This window comes from Pithys albifrons, chromosome 27, assembly GCF_047495875.1.
Source record: "Pithys albifrons albifrons isolate INPA30051 chromosome 27, PitAlb_v1, whole genome shotgun sequence".
Classification (NCBI taxonomy): domain Eukaryota; kingdom Metazoa; phylum Chordata; class Aves; order Passeriformes; family Thamnophilidae; genus Pithys; species Pithys albifrons.
The window spans coordinates 1792437-1807300 of record NC_092484.1 but is presented as its reverse complement, the minus strand read 5'-3'; the positions used below and the strand labels follow the sequence as shown (position 1 = coordinate 1807300).

General features: G+C 57.5%; 1 protein-coding gene across 1 annotated transcript; it reads right to left on the bottom strand.

Annotated features, from left to right (window-relative positions):
• Nucleotides 1–368: 368 nt before the first annotated feature.
• On the bottom strand, nucleotides 369–14596 carry POLRMT (RNA polymerase mitochondrial). The gene is made up of 21 exons (XM_071577885.1): nucleotides 14494–14596; nucleotides 13853–13945; nucleotides 12606–13489; nucleotides 12176–12306; nucleotides 10943–11129; nucleotides 10360–10509; nucleotides 10070–10249; nucleotides 9578–9748; nucleotides 8865–9104; nucleotides 7850–8629; nucleotides 7436–7558; nucleotides 5582–5704; nucleotides 4523–4702; nucleotides 4333–4419; nucleotides 3939–4052; nucleotides 3309–3358; nucleotides 2940–3038; nucleotides 2529–2601; nucleotides 1974–2056; nucleotides 1527–1606; nucleotides 369–991 (listed from the first exon to the last, which is right to left on the bottom strand). The coding sequence occupies exons 1-21, from the start codon at nucleotides 14549–14551 to the stop codon at nucleotides 942–944; spliced, it is 3936 nt and encodes a 1311-aa protein (XP_071433986.1). The 5' UTR covers nucleotides 14552–14596; the 3' UTR covers nucleotides 369–941.
• Nucleotides 14597–14864: the final 268 nt, after the last annotated feature.

Here is a 14864-nt window from a genome sequence, read left to right as displayed (position 1 = left end):
TGGATCAAACAGAGCTCCAGCTGCAAGATGCCAACCATCTCCAACACTACCTTGGTAGAGGGGAGGGCTGGGAGGCCAATATGGGGAGACAGGAGGCTCCTGGGTGGAAAAGCTGCAGTTGGACCCCGTTGAGAGCCCCATTCCCACTGCAGCTACATCGTCACAGTTCTGTGTTTCTGCTACAAAAGTGACACTGCTGTGAGCAACTGAAGCCCAACCAGGCAGCAGAACAGGACCAGGCTGGGGAAGCAGCAGCCTCACCTCCTCACACCCCTGGGGCACCCCAGGCCCCCCGCAGGCTTCAGGCAAAGATGCCAAGAAGCACACAGGTCCCATCTCGTATTTCAAAAAACATTTTATTTACAGTATTGTACACGTTGACCCCCAAATTAGTGGTTTTCCCTGCCTGAGCCCCAGTAAGCAGCAGCAAAACCCAGCCCTGGAAATGGAAGTCAGGAGTCACAGAGGCTGTGCTATGGAGAGGGGACAGTGTGCAGAGCTAGAGCAGGGCACAGAGCAGCACCTGCCCTGCAGCTGAAAGGGGTTCCTGCTGTGCCCAGGTCCAAGCTCTGCTGGCAGACAGAGGGGACAGCACAACAGGACAGGCAACAGCCCAGAGAGGGCTGGGACTCACAGTGACGGTTAAGAGGAGTCAGCCCTGTCTAGTCACCCCTTTGCCCCACCCCAGGGCTGGGTGCCCTGTCCTTGCGTTGGGACACAGGCAGTGAGGGCACAGTGCAGAGCCTATCCCCCAGTGGCCCCTTGTGGCTGCTCCTGCAGAGTCCAGTTTGCCTCAGTAACTCGGTGTGGGACAGGTCTCTCACTTGCCTGGCAGCTGCATTCCCTTCCCCATGAGATGGGGGATAGAGGAGCTTCACAGGCTGGTGTCCACTGCAGCTGGAGGTCCAGAGGTAGCCCTGGGCTCCGCAGGCAGCCATGGCTCAGCTGAAGAAATAGGTGGAATCCATCACCTGATTCAGGTTGAATTCACCTGGGAGGAGCGAGGGAGAGGAGAGGTCAGAAGAGAGCGGGGCGAGGATGGGCAAGGGGGAGAAAAGCAGTCTCAGGGTATGAGCAGTCCCTGCCCCTGGAGCCCTGGGGTGCTCCACACAGAGGTCAGGCAGAGCCAGATGGCCTGGCAGACACAGGGCTGAGAGATTACAAGGAGTTAAACTAATTGCCTTAATCCCATTGCATGTATATCATCTAGATCTTGTCAATTACCATGCTGAGTCCCTCACTCCCATCTCCCAGCAAATGCTCATGGTTTGAAACAGATGGGAGCAGAACAAGACCAGGATAGGATGAGCTGGGTCAGCCTGAGGGAAATCCCGGGGGCTCAGTGGCAGGGAGGGCTGGGATGCTCACAGGGATGCTACAGGGGAATGTGTACAACCTCAGCAGTCCAGCACAGTAGGGAAAACTCAATCCTAGGGGACAGCTCTGGCTTTTTGGGGCCACTCCATCTCATTTCCCTTGTCTCCAAACCACTCCTGAGCTCTGCAGTCCCTGTCCTGTGTTCCTACCTGTCCTGGGGACATTTGAGAGCTGCTCCATCAGTTTCTTCTGCCAAGTGGCTATGGTCACTGTGTTGGGGCTGGATGAACTAGAAGGAAGCAAATGAATACAGGAGCTCTGGGAGAAGGCACAACCTCCTCTACTCCCCAGTGCAGCCCCTGACAACAGGATTCAGCTCTTCCGAAACAGACCATGCACCCCCCAAGAGGGAGCAGGAGACCAGGAGGGCAGGCATTAAGGCTGCCAAATCCTCCCCTCAGTTCTGCAGCAAGAGGGTGCAGAGCCCTTATTTTTCACACTGAGGTCAAAGGATATTTGGGTGTCAGGCAAGAAAGAGCAGGTTCCACCCAAAGCAGGTGATTCAACCTGCCAGCAATGTGGATATGACCTCTGGGAGAGGGACTGGGTGCAGACAGGAAGGAATATGGTGAGGGAAACCAAAAGGCCAGGAATACCTGCAGTATTTCTCCAGCATGAACTCAGACAGATCCTGCAGGATCTTCTCACTGTGCAGAGCCACAAACTGCTGCCGACAGATCTGACCCAGGGAGACAGGGTGAGGTGAAGGTTAGCAGGTGTTTTCCTCCTTCCCCCAAGTGCCAGGCTAGAGGTGAGGGGCAGGGGAAGCAGCAGGAGTGGCAAGGGGGTGCTACTGGACAAGGGTGAAGGGAATCAGCCTGGGAAGGTGGGAAGCAGAGGCCGACCGCCATTGGCACAACAGCTCTTGCAGCACTGCAGAGGGAAGGTCCCAGGGCAGGGCAGGGGCACCTGCTCTGCCATGGCTGTGTTTAGGGCCCATTTACACACATTCTCCCACAGACACTCCCTGCAGGCTGAGAGGGGATGGGGCACCAACAAATCAGCTGTGACTGCCAGCAAGTACCCCAGGTTCACCTCACTAGGGTGAATCAATCAGCCTATGGAGCAAAGCCCAGGGGAGGCGAGGCCTGGCATGGGCCCAGAGCACAGATCAGCCAGATCTTGCTCAAGGGACTTGAGGACAATTTTACCCGGTTCATGGTGTCCACAGTGAGCGCGTGAGTCCAGTAGCAATCGTGGACTGAGACGAAGGTCAGACCCTGCCTGGGAGAGGGCAAAGGCACCATGAAGTCATGCTGAGAGCCCCTCTGTGTGATGACCCCTACCCCATGTGGACCCTGTGGCAGTGACAGAAGCATAGACCACATAAGGAGGGGGATTCCCTGCATGGCACCTGCAAGTCTTCAGAAAGAGATGGCCAATTGCAGGACCTCCTTGTCCCTGTCCTGCTGTCTCCTCTCACCCCTCTTCTGCCAGGAGCCCCAAACACCCACCCACCAGGGAATCCTTGGTCCCACATCATACCTTGCCCAGTGACACTCTCCCAAGAGAGTCTCCAGCAAGGGAAGAGCCAGGTGAGAGCCCAGCTGCCCTCTCCCTACCTGAGGCAGTGCAGAGCCGTGAGCATCATGTGTGTGGAATCCAGGGAGTGGATGAAGTTGGGGGGGAAGGCATTCTTCTGCTTCACAGTATCAGGCTTCCTGCAGCACAGAGCGGGACACAGAGGAGCTGGAGCACTTCAGGGCCAAAGATGAGAGTGCCTGCAGAGGCAGTGCCACCCCCAGCCCAGGGGCAAGGGGACTGCCCTGGAGTGCCTCAGGGCCCTGCTCGTCGGTCCAGCTCTCTGCAGCTCTGGGGGATAACACGAGCTCTGGCACTCCTTGACAGCTTCCCTGATGGGAAGGCCTTGTCCCCAGAGCACAGGCTGGGGTTAAGCAGGGGTGCAGTGTAGGCCATAATTTTGTACTTACTGGCTGCTGTCAGAGGTTCTCACACTCAAGTGCTGCATGCCACAATTCAGCTGTGGGGAGAGAGAGGACACCAGCTGTTACCATGCACTGCCTGGCAACACGGGGGGCTCACTCTTCTGGAGAGGGGACTTTTCAAGGTGTCCCAGTGGCCACTCCCCAGTGACACCTCACCCAGCTTCCCTCCCGAGGGAGGATGCTGGCAGGCATCCTGCACCCCTTCCCCGTGACAGCCCTCGCAGGGTGAATCAGCCTGAGGGGCTGCTGGAGGTAAGTGGTGCAGGGACGAGACGGGCTGGGGGGACGTGAGTCAGCGCAGCAGCGCGTGGGAGGTGACAGCAGCGAGACTGAGTCACGCGAGCCCCAAGGAGGCTCCTCGGAGTGCAGAACGGCCCGTGCCCCAGCTGCCTGAGTGGGACAGAGCAGAAGAGCTTCCTCACCAGCCCACCCACACTCTCCAGGCTCTGCAGGGAGTGATGAGGCTGGAGGATGTGCCTGCACACAGGGATCCTACCTGCTCTGCAGGCTCACCCACCCATGATGCCAACCTGCCAGGCTCCAGCCTGGCTGTCCTTTCCCTGCTACCACCATGGCACAAGGAAGGGTGGATGAATCCTCACACCAGACACTCACCACAGTGGACCTGGAACGATAGTAGGGCTGCACGATGGGGAGCCCCAGCGGTGTGACCCACTCCACTGTTCGCCCTGATTGGGAGATGAGCTTGGCACTTTCTGTCAGCCAGTTCTTCAGGAGAAGGGAGGAAGCAGCTGGAATTAGTGTGGAGCTGGAAGACTCCATCCCCTCCCAGCACAGGCCACCCCAACTCCCACCACAGACTGGGACAGTCCAGCGTTTACTGGGGAGTTTGGAACAATCCCACAGCTCTGGGCTGGGGAAGGAAGATCCTCTCTGGGCCAGGACACAGAAGAACCACCTCTCCCCACAGAGCATCTTCTGATCTGCATATAAGTAGACTAGGGAAGAAGAAAAAGTGGAGAAAGATAAAAGGCAAGAGGCTTTTTACCTGGATATCTCGAGTTGCTGAGAACATTTCCTTGATGCTGTTGAACACCTGCTTCACCAGGTACTGAGACGCTTCCCACAAGTAATCCTGCACAGACCAGAGGCAGAGCCATGTGTCAGGCAAAGGGGCAGCAGAAGACATAGAGGGAAGTGACAGGACACAGGGAAGAAGGACACACAAGGCACGTTACCTCAGGGAAGTCGTCGATCTCCTTGAGACGCTTCTCTATCTGCAGGCGGCCGCCGTAGCGCGTGACTCCGTACACCACCGTCATCACCGTCTGCTTCACCACCTTGCGGCTGATGAAGCCTTGCAGCACCTGAGCAATCTTCACGCCCCGCTCAGCATCCTTCTTCCGAAACTCCTCCACCTGAAGAGGCGAATGCCCCAGAGGTCAGGCCCACTGTAAGCCATGCTGGCCTGAGCCCCAGTCTGTGGCTGGAGGCCATGAGACCCTCCCAGCTGTGCACTGCCTGGCACGAGCTGCCATCAGAACCCCTGCAGCTTGTTTTCACCACTCTGGATAACAGAAATCACCTGCTGAAGGTATCAAGCACAGATAACTGTGTCTGCAGAGCCTTCCTTGCTGCCTCAGCACTGTGTGGTGTTGCCAGCTGAGACAAGGACAGAACTGTGGCTCAGAACTTGGGTTCTCCTGCCTCCGCTCCCCAGTGGTAACTGAGAAAGCCCTGTGCTCCTGTGAGCTACTCCTGCTCTCTGGTGCAGTGCTGCCCTGAGCAAACCCAGAGACCCAGGCAGGTCCAACACCAGCTGAGTGAGCCTGGTAGGTCTCAGCACTCTTTCAAAGGCACATTTCACAACCTCTCTTGCCAAGGACACCGAAGACTTTGTAGCAGTGCCAAGGGCTGAATCTTTCCCCCATCCCTCCTACTCAGCCCAAAGGAAGAAAATCTCATAACCCATGGGCCAGACAGCTGTGACCAAGGGTAAGGAACACACTCTGTTCTCTTCCACCTCTCTGACCTGCTTCTCTCAGGCCTCATTCAGGAGAAGTGAGGACATCAGAAATCCCAGGATTTTCTCACAGCCACCTCTATGAGGACAGATCTCCAGCCAGACCCCACTCAGGGATGGAGACTCCCTGCCGCTGACCAGCTCACACCCCTCCAGCTCTCCATGCACTGGTCTTATTGCTACCCTTCTCCATGGGAGTGACCCTCCCTGAGAGTGCACCAAGTGGAGGAGGCAGGTCCAAAAGGACCCTCCCCACACCCCTGCTGTGACTCACCTGCTGGGCCACCGCACTGTAGACATCCTGGGGGACACTGCAGGGCACCAGGTTGACAGAGATGGCACCGATGAGGTCCCGGCCAAGCGCTGCATAGTGCTGCAGCCCATTGCAGGAGCCATCCTGTGTGTGGGAAGAGCAGGGGGGAAACAAGGAGTTAGCTCTTTAGACAGAGTACTGCTCATTCGCTGTCACTTCATACACAGGTACCCTGGGCTCAGGTGGTCATTATTTCTCCCCTCTTCAGACAGGTTTTCAGCTGATCTCCCAGCAGTGGCCAGGGTCACACTAGTTTCCATTTTCCTTCTGGCCAGTTTTCCTGCCTGGATCCATCCCTAACTACTGCAGGCTGTGAGGTTTAAAACTAGAAACCTCACATCACACTGTCCTCTCTGTGCATTTCTAGAGACATCAGAGATCTGTGGAAACACTGAAAACCAAAAAGTTTGGAAAACACCAAATATGTCTCGGATGCTAAAAGCAGCCCCAAGAGCCAGCAGCCAAAACAGCCTCAGCAGTGGGAACAGAGGCAGCCCAAGCCAAAGATCCCTCAAGAAGCCCCAGCTGGCTCCACAGCTCCAGCCAGCTTTACTGCCTCTGCTCCATGGTGGATGAAAACATTCCTCTGACAGAAACCAGTTCCCACCCAGACCTCCCAAAACTGCAGTCAGATGCACAGCCAGCACCTACCCCAGCAGCTGCTCTTGCAGCACCCTGGAACCAAGAGCAGCTTCGGTGAGACAGGCAGGACCTGAACAACTGTGCAGGAAGGTCCTGGTTGCTCCCCAGACCACACTGGCAGCAACATTTCTTACAGGTGTGCTGCCATTCCTGCCCTGCTGGGCTCGGGCTCCCCCTGGTCACAGGCAGCTGCGCCTGCCCCATGACCACCCCTCAGGCAGGACCCCCTTCTCCCTGCACCCCCTTCCCCACTCCCTGCAGTGCGACACATCCTGATGGCTCCGTTAAATGAGAGCTGATGACTCAGGCAGAACGAGACTCCGGTGCCCTCCAGAAGAAGTCCTTGCTGGAATTTCATTAGCTGCACCCTCCACACTCCCCCAGCTGCTCTCCTGATCTTTTGTTGTCATCAAAATATCAGTCCTGACTGTCTCATGCATATTCCAGACCACTGCTACTGGCAGAACAATCGCTGCTCCCCCCACTCAGTTATAGCCACCTGATCTCCTCCCCATGAGGGAAAGGAGCAGTCCTCCCTCATCAGGACCACAATCAGTCATGGTCCCCATGCAGATGGGAAGGACAGGTGCCTTCAGGGAGCTGAGCAGCACCTGAGCAACTGCACTGGCCCAGAACAAGGACAGGGCACATGGTGACAGTCAGGACACTGAATGTGGGGGACAACCAGCTCTATCTCTAGGCCCTTTACTCAAGAGTTCCAGACCTCCCATCTTGGCTCCCACAGAGCTCTTTGGCTTCAGCCTTGGAACAGGAGTGGAGCAAAAGCCCCTGAAGCCTCAGCACAGCTCTGAACACTCCAGACATGCAGGTGTTGCCATGCTGGGCTGATTTCCAGTCCTGATGCTGTGGCTGGAGAAGGTGAGACTGGCCTGGCTCTCACCCTGCAGCAGCTGCCAGCAATCTCCCAGCCAGGCTCTGCTTGAGCCAAGGGAAGCAAAACAGTTCTCAGCTGTATTAGCTCACGGATGGCTGCAGGCAGCCACAATCACTGGAGTTCTCATGCCAAGATGCCTGACACTGCATTACCATTCCCAAGAAAACCTAGCCACCTGGTACAGTGAATGCTGGAGACCTGTATGGTCCTTCCCACTCAGCCTTTTCTCCTGCCCTGCTGAGCCTCACATGGGCCATGTGGATCTGCTGGGCTCCTACCTGGTGAACTGGGAAGTGAGAGATGTAGGCTGCCGGATCTGGGGACCTTGAGGCTTTGACGATTTCCATACAGCATGCCAAGGCTTGCCAGGGCTCATCAGTGTTCATCCACCACTTCCTGCCCTGAGAACAGGAAAGCACAGGCTTGTAGGAGCAGGCAGTGCTCCTGTGGCAGCCTAAAGCACAGGCAGAAATCCCTGCACTCCTGAGACACACTGGGCACAGCACCTCCTCCCATCATGCCCCCACTTCCCTAATATTTCACTGTGTTTTCAAAGAAAAAGGTGTTATTTAAGAATCTCTGCATTTCTTTGTTTCCCTTTTTCTCCTCTAAAAGTGTATCTTTCAAAATCTTTTTGTTTCAAAACTGATCTCATTTCCATTTTATTTCACTTTCTAGAAGCTCCCATGTACCGTGAGTGGGTGGTCAGCTGAGTCCAGGATCTCCTCCATGATTTCGTTGGCGTAGTCCAGCCGCTCCTGCAAGGAGCTGCTCTTCTTCAGCCCTGTCAGGTTGATGAGGTGGATCTTCAGCCAGTCGAGGCCCCTGGGGCCCAGCGGCCTCCCCTCTGCAAACAGCAGGATGGCCCGGGTGACATCGTTCCCCAGGTGGTTGAAATATGGTGGGCATGGGTAAGTCCTGCCACGGAAATCCATGTTGTGAGGGAACCAGAACACCTTGTCCCTGACATAGTTGGCGATGGAGAGCTTGTAGAGTGCATCCATGCGCAGGCTGTGCATCTCTGCAGCCTTCTTCTTGCACAGCAACACCTCACGCCTGAGGGACTTGCTCCAGGTCGAGGGATGTCCAGGAGCGGTGGGAGGCCTGGGGGCCTCAGAGAGGGGAGGTGGGATGTCCAGCTCCTCATTGCCTTTGTCATTGAAGATGGAGATGATGATGTCCAGCACCGGCTGGTTGATCTTCCAGGCACAGTTGCCCAGTAGAGTCAAGGCATCCAGCACGGGATGGAGATTCACAGGTGGACACTGCTCCAGGAGCTGCTGGTGCTGGACGGCCCCATCCAGGAAGCGCATCAGCTTGGTGTCATTCATGATAAAGGCACCGAAATGGGGGGAGGTCCAGGGCACTGGGGGGCACAGCATAGGCATGGCAGAGGAGCTGAAGGTCAGCGTGGTCTCTGCAGCATCCGTCAAAATCTGGGAGAAGATGGGATGGGGCTTTATCAGTCCAACCTGCAGAGGAGAATCAGAGAAGGGAAGGTCAGCAGCAGAGTCTGGAAGAGCCTGTGGTCAGTCAGCCGGTCTGTAAGGATCATACCAAGTAAGGACAGTGTCTGCACAGAACTAGGAGCTTCTCAAAGCATCCCTGAGCAGGAATGACAGCACAGAGGGAAAAGGGCTGTGCAGAGGTCTGGTTTTGAGGAAGGGGTGATCTGCACAGCCCCAGAGCCCCCACAGTGCGGCTCACCTGCCAAGTGTGCTGGAAGGAGTAGATGTGGTAGAGGACAGGGATATGCTTGGACTCCAGACGAGGATTGAGGAGGTTCTTGGGCAACTTGGTGGCCTTCACCAGGAGTTCCAGCATGTGCATGCCCAGGCGCATGAGGATCACGAATGGCCAGCTGCAGTCCTTCAAGTTCAGGGAAGACCCAAAGCCTGCTTCTTCCACCAGCTTTTCCCAGTATTCCCGTGGCAAGTACTGGTCAGGCTGGCAAGTCGAATAAGAAAATGGGGTCAGCTGGAGGGGCCAGCCATGCTGCTCTAAGAGGGTTTGCTGGATGGGATCTCTCTACCCAAGACATGGCTCTGAGAAGGATCCTCCTGTCTCTGTGTCCCTGTGAGGTCCTCCCTGACAGAGGTATTTTGGGAAGGACAGCTGGGGAGCCTGGGGCAAGCTCAACAACAAGAACTGGAACAGCAGTGCTGAAAGGCCCTTCCCCTCTCACCACACCCCTGTGCTGATACCTCAGACCCATGACATCCTGTCACTCTCTCCCAGATTGCAGACCTGTCTGCCCCCACCACACCCCACGCACTCAGCTCTGGCAATGACCTGCTCACCTGGCCCTTGAGGTGCCCTTGGCCCCTTTCTCTCCTCCTGTGTCCTCCTGCTGTGCAAAGTGCACCCTGCTCAAGCCCAGAGCTCTCCTGCACAGGACACCTGGCTCCAAGGGCTCCTACCTGGCTGTCCTTTGCCAGTAGATGGATGTAGTTCTCATAGACAGCCTGCACCTTCTCCAGCTGCTGGCTCTGCAGCTTCCTCTGGGTGATGTACCTGGTGTAGACCCTAGAGCTCAGCTCCCTGGCCAGGACAGCCAGGGACTCTCCTTGTGGAGACAGTGTGTTGAGCACCTGGGAAAGGGGAAGGCAAAGAGGGTCTTAGGAAAGAGGAAGAGAGAGAGCAGAGAGGCAGAGCAGGATTTAAAGCTGCTGTTGAGGGGAGCACAGGAAGATGCTGATTCCCACAATGCTGAGAGGATGGTGAGGAATGCAACGTGTCCAGGGCAGAGCAGGGGCCTCTCTGGCTGCTCTGCATAAGGAGCAGACAGCCTGCACATAATAACCTGGGAAAACCCTCAGGAAGTCCCAATTTTTCTGGACTTTAAGTGCTCTGTGACAGCCTCATGGCCAAAAGTCTGGCCCTGCTCCTGTGAGGGCAGGACAGTTTCCTACCTGCAGCATGATGCCCACGTACTCCTCATCTGGCAGCAGGCACAGGTAGGGGTAGAGGATGTTGTAGGACGACAGTGTCCTGGCCCTGGCCTTGGCCACGGCCATGCTGTGCTTGGACTTCTGCAGGGCCTGCAGGATGTTGTTGTGCCACTGGGAGCGGAGCATGGTCAGCAGCTCACGCTGCATGAAAAAACAAGTGAGAGAGCTGGTCAGGTGCCCTCCTCTTCAGCCCATGAACCCCCACGTCCTCCCACAGGTCCTCCCCTGCCCCTAAACTCCCTGAGCTTTACCGCTTTCACAGCCTGCGGGGTCAGGGGCTTGGCTGCCTCCACTGATTCAATAGTTATGGTGTTGTTCAGCTCCATCTCCAGCTGCTGCTGGAAACGCTCCTTCAACTCCTCCACAGTGAAATCCAGCTTGGGGTATGACACCACCTTCTCCTGAAACAAATCCAAGGTACTAAGTGGTAAAAGCAGGAGGAAGACAAGTTATGCTCATCCTCCAAGTGTAACTGCAAGATGCTTGTGGAACAAATTCAGGCTGAAAGCATCTTGCTGGGACCTCTGGGTCCAGACGTCAGAGGTCTCTGGCTGGCCAACCCTACAGACTGCTTTGCTCTTGTGTCATAACCAAGCATCTCCTCAAGCAGCCCCTCCAGCACATGGAGGTCCCCTCCTAACCCCCTGCCAGCCCTTGACCTCACTGTTCCTCTGTAAGGCTGTTGGTAACATCATTTATTTGATGATTTGTGTGGGCTGTTGAGCAGAGGTCATGCTAAAACGTTCTTGCCTTACAGAGTCCTGGGCTGAACCTGATGACACCTATGCACACCACCTGGACAGCTCCAACACCTCCCTGAGCTCTGTGGCTTACTTTGGAGTAGAAGTCTTGGAGCAGAGAAGACTTGCAGGTCTGGGGCTTGGGTGGAGGGGGCGGCAGGTAGTTGGGTAGAACAGTCTTGATGGCGCTCAGCACCTTCTCCTTTTCATCTTCCTCAAACAGGCACTTTTGGAAGAGCTCATCCACATGGAAACCATCGCTCGTCAGGCGCTGCAGGTACCTGAGGAGGGGCAGACAGGACAGGCTCGATCTTCCCCAGGGGCCTGAGTGTGTTGTGCAGGAGCTGCTGCAGTGGGATTTGCCTCAGCCCAGCCTGTCCCACAAGGTCATCTGCTTCAGGTTACAGGGATCAGGTGTCCATCCCTCAGCCTGCACTGCTGTGGAGCCCTGTCCCTCACCATCCTGTCTGGGCAGGGAGGCCAAGGTCTGGCCACTGCAGGACCATGCTGCCCACAGGAAGCCCCACAGGCATGTGCTGCACTGACACATCTCCCACACTGGGCAGGACATTCACTGACAGCCCCCTCAAAATCAGCTGACAGAAAACATTCACTTGGAGGCATCCAGAACTTGTCAGCCAGCCAAAGGACACAGAGGCCAGTGATATGTCCCCAAGGTGTTTGTGCAGCACTAGTGGATCAAAAGCTCTCTCTGTACCCTGGTGAGGAGCTGGCTGTGCCACCACCCCCAGGCACTGCTTCTAGACCCAGCCTAAGGGGATCTCACAGGGCTCCTTCAGCTCCCTGCTTTGGCACTGACACTTTCCTACCCACTATGCTCCATGAGATCCACCTGAATCTCCTGGGCATGCTCCTCTGGAGAGCCCTGTGGGAACTAGCTATCTATCTGAATCTGCCAAGAAGGGCAAACTGCATGGAAATGCTGCAGAAAGAAACAGAGAAGCTGAGCCATTCCCACCAGGCAGCAACAGAGGGGCCAGTGGGATCAAGATGCCCAGGATGGGTGTGGAACCAAGGAGTCACTGATTGGAGATGGGCTCTCCCAGCCAAGCTCAGTGGGGAGAAGTGGCTGTTCTCAACCTGCACGATCTCAGACAAACTCCCCAGCAGCTGGGGGTGTCAGGGAGGGTGCAGCCAGAGCTCTGCCCACTCCAAAATCTGGCCATGAGAAGCCAGTCAGACCATCTAGGTGTGTATGCAGAAGGGGCAGCTCTTCCTGGCTCCAGCCCAGCGCGTCTCTCGGTTTTCCCAGCACAACTGTGAAGCTGCCACTCTGGGGCTCAGCAGCACCTGAGGCAGGTGTTACCTCCAGATGGCTTCAGGGGATGACTGGTCCCGGCCCATGCACTCCAGTGCTGCTGTGTAGGAGTCCAGGGTGGGCCGGAAGCCGGCAGATTCCAGCATGGAAAACAGCCTATCGATGTGCTGCAAGCAGCCCTGCAGATGAGAAAGGAAGGGGGCTGTGGACACCAACACCAACAGCCCCAAAATCACAGCTTGGCGCCCCTCTGCTCCTGTTCAGATTTAGTCATCTCTATGCTGTCCCTTTCCCTTCTTCCCCTCAAAGCCACCTCACAGGGATATCATGCCAGGTCTGCTTCTCTTGGCAGAAGCCAAGTGCTCCTTGAGCATTTGCTTATAGCAGGTGTGACAACCACAAGTAAACCTACGACCAGCTCGAGGGGCTTCCTCCTGAGCCAGCCCTTCTCCCACCCAGAGCACCAATGGCTCGGTACCTTCCTGGCCCAGCTGCGCATTACAATGTTGTAGGCACTGACATCCAGCAGCTTCCGCTTCCTTGGATCGCTGTGGCACAGCAGGAGGAACCGCTCGGCCTGCTCTGGCTGCTGCAGGAACAAGAAACACTCCAGGCTGGAATGGATGGTCTCCTGCAGGACCTTGTGCTGGCTGCTGTCCTTGTCCTTCAGCCTCCCGTGAGGCCTCTTCAGCTTCACACCCTCCTCCCCTAACTCTACTGTGGGCTTGCTGTGAGTGTAGACACTGTGGGGGCTGGCACAGCTCTGGCTCCAGGCAGTGGCTGCTTTTGCCTTTGAAGCTTTTGGAGTCTTTGGGCTCTTCATGGGTTTTGCTTTGGGTTTGGCTGTGGCCTTTGCCTGGGTCTTTGGCTTGGCCTCTGCCTTGGCTTTTGGCTTGGCCTCTGCCTTGGCTTTTGGCTTGGCCTCTGCCTTGGCTTTTGGCTTGGCCTCTGCCTTGGCCTTTGGCTTGGCCTCTGCCTTGGCTTTTGGCTTGGCCTCTGCCTTGGTCTTTGGCTTGGCCTCTGCCTTGGCCTTTGGCTTGGACTCTGCCTTGGTCTTTGGCTTGGCCTCTGCCTTGGCCTGGTCCCCCAGATCCAGCTGGGAGGCAGCCATGGATAATTTCCGCTCCAACTTCAACTGCTGGATGTACGTCTCCTTCTGCAACTTCCTGGCCCAGCTGCTGGGCCGGGCTGGGCTGCCCCCCACTGCCCTGGGAACTGGCTGCTCCTCCATGGGGTGGGGGGCCAAAGCCTTCTGCAGAGGGTCCTGGGACTTGTCATTTTCCAGTGGGGCCGCCTCCACTTTGTTGACTGTCACCTCTGGGATGTTACTGCCTTGGAGCTGCTTTGCTCGAGCTTTGAGAACTGGAGGGAAACACAGAGAGGTGATGGGAGGCAAGGCATGGCAGAAGGTTCTGTGCTGCCCTGGGCCTCACTCTGGGAGTGCCAGGAACATATAAAGGAAAGAGGATCCACACAAGGACTTCATCCCTCCTTGGCCAGCCCCACTCCCAGACACAGATTCTGAGCACAGGGATCCACCTGCAGGTTGGGGCCCACCCCAGCATCCCAGAAACCCACTCCAGTGTCCTGCAAACCCATATCCCAGCACCCCAGGAATCCACCCCAGCATCCCAGGAACCCAGATGTGTCACTGCCAGGGCAAAAGCAGCAGAGCTCAGGCCGGTGTGATTGCTGCCTGCTCCCTGCAGCTACCCCAGTACTCACCTTTCAGCAGCTCTGTCCTCTCACAGGTGCCATTTGTGCTCACCTCCTTGGCACTGGCAGACGAGTAGCTCCTGAGGACACTCCACGGAATCCCTGCCACGGAAAAACACGGAGGTGGAAGGGATCAGAGGAGGTTTCACCCTCAGAGCACACTCTGCCGTCCCGAGCCCTGCGCCACGGTCAGGCTCCAGCTGGGCAGAGGGGACAGGATGAGCGAGAGGCTTTTCTCAGCTCCCGGAGGGCCAGGGTGGGGCAGGAGGGACAGGGGAGGGACAGGGGAGGGATGGAACGCGACCTCAGGGCTGTGAACGGCGTGGCAGGGCCTCAGCACGCCCAGTGCAAGCACCCGCTACCCCACAGCCGGGACAGCACCCAGAACCCCCCGTTCCTGCCCTCTGCGAAGTACCAACTCCCCAGCACCCCCACAGCCCCTTCCCTACCCCTGGGGGGCTCACGGCTCAAAAACACCACAACAAAAAGACCCTCCCAGCCCCTGTGTCCCAGAGAGGAGAACTTGGGACAGGGCAGGAACCCCGCCACCCCAGGCCCCCAGCTGCGTGCCGCGGGGGTGCTCAGGGCCTGAGGACGCCGCGGCCCAGCCCCGTGCCCGCCGAGGGGCCGTGCCCCGTCCCCGCACTCACCGGGCCCCCTCAGCCCGCCCGGGCCCCGCAGCGCCGCCCGCAGCCGCAGCAGCGCCATGCCCGGCACGCGCCCGCCGCCCGCCACCGCGCATGCGCCGGGGCCGCCGCGCTGCCCGCCGGGAGCGGGCGCCGAACTACAACTCCCACAGTGCAGTGCGGCCGAGCCGGCTCCCCCCCCCCCCTCCCGCGCTCACCGCCCCGCGCGCCCCCTGGCGGCCGTGGAGGCCCCGACGGGGCGGAACGGAGCGAGACGGGAGCGGAACCGGGGACACGGCGGGACACGGCGGCAGAGCCCGGGGACGGCGGAGTCGGGACATGGAAGAGCCTGGGGCAGTGGGGCAGTTCGTGCGCGGCAGAGTCGGGACATGGGG